Source organism: Stegostoma tigrinum, chromosome 39, assembly GCF_030684315.1.
Source record: "Stegostoma tigrinum isolate sSteTig4 chromosome 39, sSteTig4.hap1, whole genome shotgun sequence".
Lineage (NCBI taxonomy): Eukaryota > Metazoa > Chordata > Chondrichthyes > Orectolobiformes > Stegostomatidae > Stegostoma > Stegostoma tigrinum.
This window is the reverse complement of record NC_081392.1, coordinates 585,052-587,576: the sequence shown is the minus strand read 5'-3', so window position 1 is coordinate 587,576 and position 2,525 is coordinate 585,052. Positions and strand designations below refer to the sequence as shown.

Genomic DNA, 2,525 nt, shown 5'->3' with positions numbered 1-2,525 from the left:
ATTGGTTCACGGAGCTGAGTGGTTTTCATCTAAGCATTTCATTTGCTTTCTAGCTGACATTGTAAGTGATGTCCAATCCTGCCACGGACTGATGGTGCTGTTATCTACAAGGGATATGAAATGTTTGCATGAAAACCAGTCAGATCGGCGAGCCAGCCAACAACTCTAATTATTGTTTAAGGTTGAAATCGATTATAAACCATTGATCACTCTGCTGAATACAAACTAGAGACAACTAAGACGCCACTTCAGAATTCAATTGAGGCTGATGGGGTGCGGCTCAGCCATTGATTCTGGGCAGGTGAAGTACCAAATACCATTCAAAGTAATAGTAATTGCAGAGTGAAAACAGATTTCAACTTTATTTCCGAAATTGAAGTCTAAACCTCAGATGTCACCCTTCATCGGAAAAGGGAATTTCATGTTGCTAGAGCGCCCTCTGTTGCATCAATAGAAACATAATTTTAAATCGTCCTGGTATTTTCCCTGCCATTTTCTGTCAGTCGCTTATTTTCAATGCCTTGTCCCGAATCCATTCTGTGGCTCTGCGAATTCCACATTCTTACTACTATCTCGGTAAAAAAAAATGTTTCTGTTGATTTTTTCCAGTTGGATTTACTCTCAGAGAGGACTGCCGTGACTACAAGTTTAGAAGTTCCGCAGAGCCTAAACTATTGAACCCACACCAGAATTTTAAACAGCTTCGGGCTTTTCAACCGATATGAACCTGTTCAAACCTTCTTGGTAGTTGAGAGCTTTACCATTTTCAATTTCATATTCGCCCTCAACGCTACCACACTACCAACAAGGATGTAGAGACTTTGAGAGGGTGTGGAAATGATTCACTGGCCTGCTTTGGATGGTATTGAACGTTGAAGGATGAAGGGCAATCTGATATAAGTTCACAAAATTGACAGGCATGAATAGAACGGAGTGTTATCCCCAAGCCAAAAATGTCAACCACTAGGGGGCATAAGTTAAAGGTAAAAGGGGTAAAGTTTAAAGGAAATGTGAGAGGCAAGCTCTTTTTATTTAAAACAACAGGATGGTTAATGCTGGAATGCGCTACTAGAGAACGTGGCAGAGGCGAATGCAAGAGCAACTTTTGACAGTCATCTTGACGCATACGCAAATAAGCAGGGGACAAAAGGTTTTAGCTATATAAGCATCGAGTGTCGGCTCAGAATTGAAGGACCTGTTCTGTGTGTTGTGCAGTTCTTTGTTCTGACAGTATCTCTATACGTAATTACTTTCTATCCTCTTCCTTGTTGCCCATGATTCTACAAAAACAGGAAAAAACTGCGAAACCAGCAGGTTTTGACGATAAAAGTTGCTTCCTGTCGCCTTTGGGCTTTTTGTTGAGCTGCTTCATCTCTCCGAGTCACTGTGAAGACTCCAGGCGCAGTAATAGACTGCCGAATGATTCGCTTGGAGGCTGGGGGACCTGAGGTTGAATTCGGTGTTACTCGGTCTGTCGGCTTTGAAACCGTCCACCGGCTTCTGTGGATCCACGTTCTCTGCTGTATTGGAGTAAAACATCAGTTGTAGTTCTTTTCCGGCGGACTGTTTGTACCAGTACAAGTAGAGAATACTACTGCTGCTCTCCTCCACACTGCATTGCAGGTTCACACCCTCTCCGGGAAATTTGGAGACGGCGGCGGGGTTCTGGTGGATATACTGTGATTTCACATCTAAGGAAAAGGCGGGGAGAGGAAGAGGTCAGTAAATGGGAACAAATTCGAGAAAGAAAAAAGAAAGTAACAAAAGAAAAAAGGCATCTGCAGAAATGGAATAACAGCAGGGATGAAGGATAGCCTGTTGAAAGAAAATTAGAGGTTGAAATATAATTGTAAATTAGAAAGTCCCTCACGGTAAAATACGATGAGCAGAACGAGCAACCGATACATCTTCCACTTCAAGCTTCGCTTTTCAGCAACCTTTATGACGAGTGAGAAAACATTCAAAATACAGCGCACCTCTGATTCAGAGCCTGGCCCTTCTCCTTTACGCACATTGATAGCCCCGCCCCAACCAAATATCCTCCCAGCTCCTCAATCCCTGATTGGATGCTGCCGGCTGTCCGAAGTTGCCAAGGCACCTTGAAGGTTGGTAAATGAACGCAACTGGCCAAGCAGCGGAGGAACAGGAAAGTTGTTTCGGGTCTGTACTGTCAGGTTCGTTTTCGGAGACCCCCACGGATTTGATGCAATGACAAGACACTGACCTGTTTAGAAAAACACAAATCCTTTATTACAAAGCAAGTACAAGCTGTGGAGGATCACTGTACTCAACCCGGCACAGAGCGCAGAGTCTGGTAAGCAATTCTGCCCGAGCAGCGGGTAGTCCCTGTTTTTTATATCTTACCGAGTGCATAATACATAAAGCAATTTTACATCTCACAATGGCATGATACATGAAACAATCACTGCATCGGACAATGACATGATACACAAACAATTACTACATCGAAAACATAAAGAGAGCAGGATACAGTGTCAATTGTTGGTGAAGTGACTGCTAATGGC

The 2,525-nt window shown here is 43.3% G+C and overlaps 1 gene segment (V, D, J or C); it reads right to left on the bottom strand.

Moving 5' to 3' along the window:
• Window positions 1-343: 343 nt before the first annotated feature.
• On the bottom strand, window positions 344-2,014 carry LOC125447828 (T cell receptor beta variable 30-like). The segment is given in 2 exon segments: window positions 344-1,691; window positions 1,871-2,014. Coding segments are annotated over 2 exon segments (360 nt in total).
• Window positions 2,015-2,525: the final 511 nt, after the last annotated feature.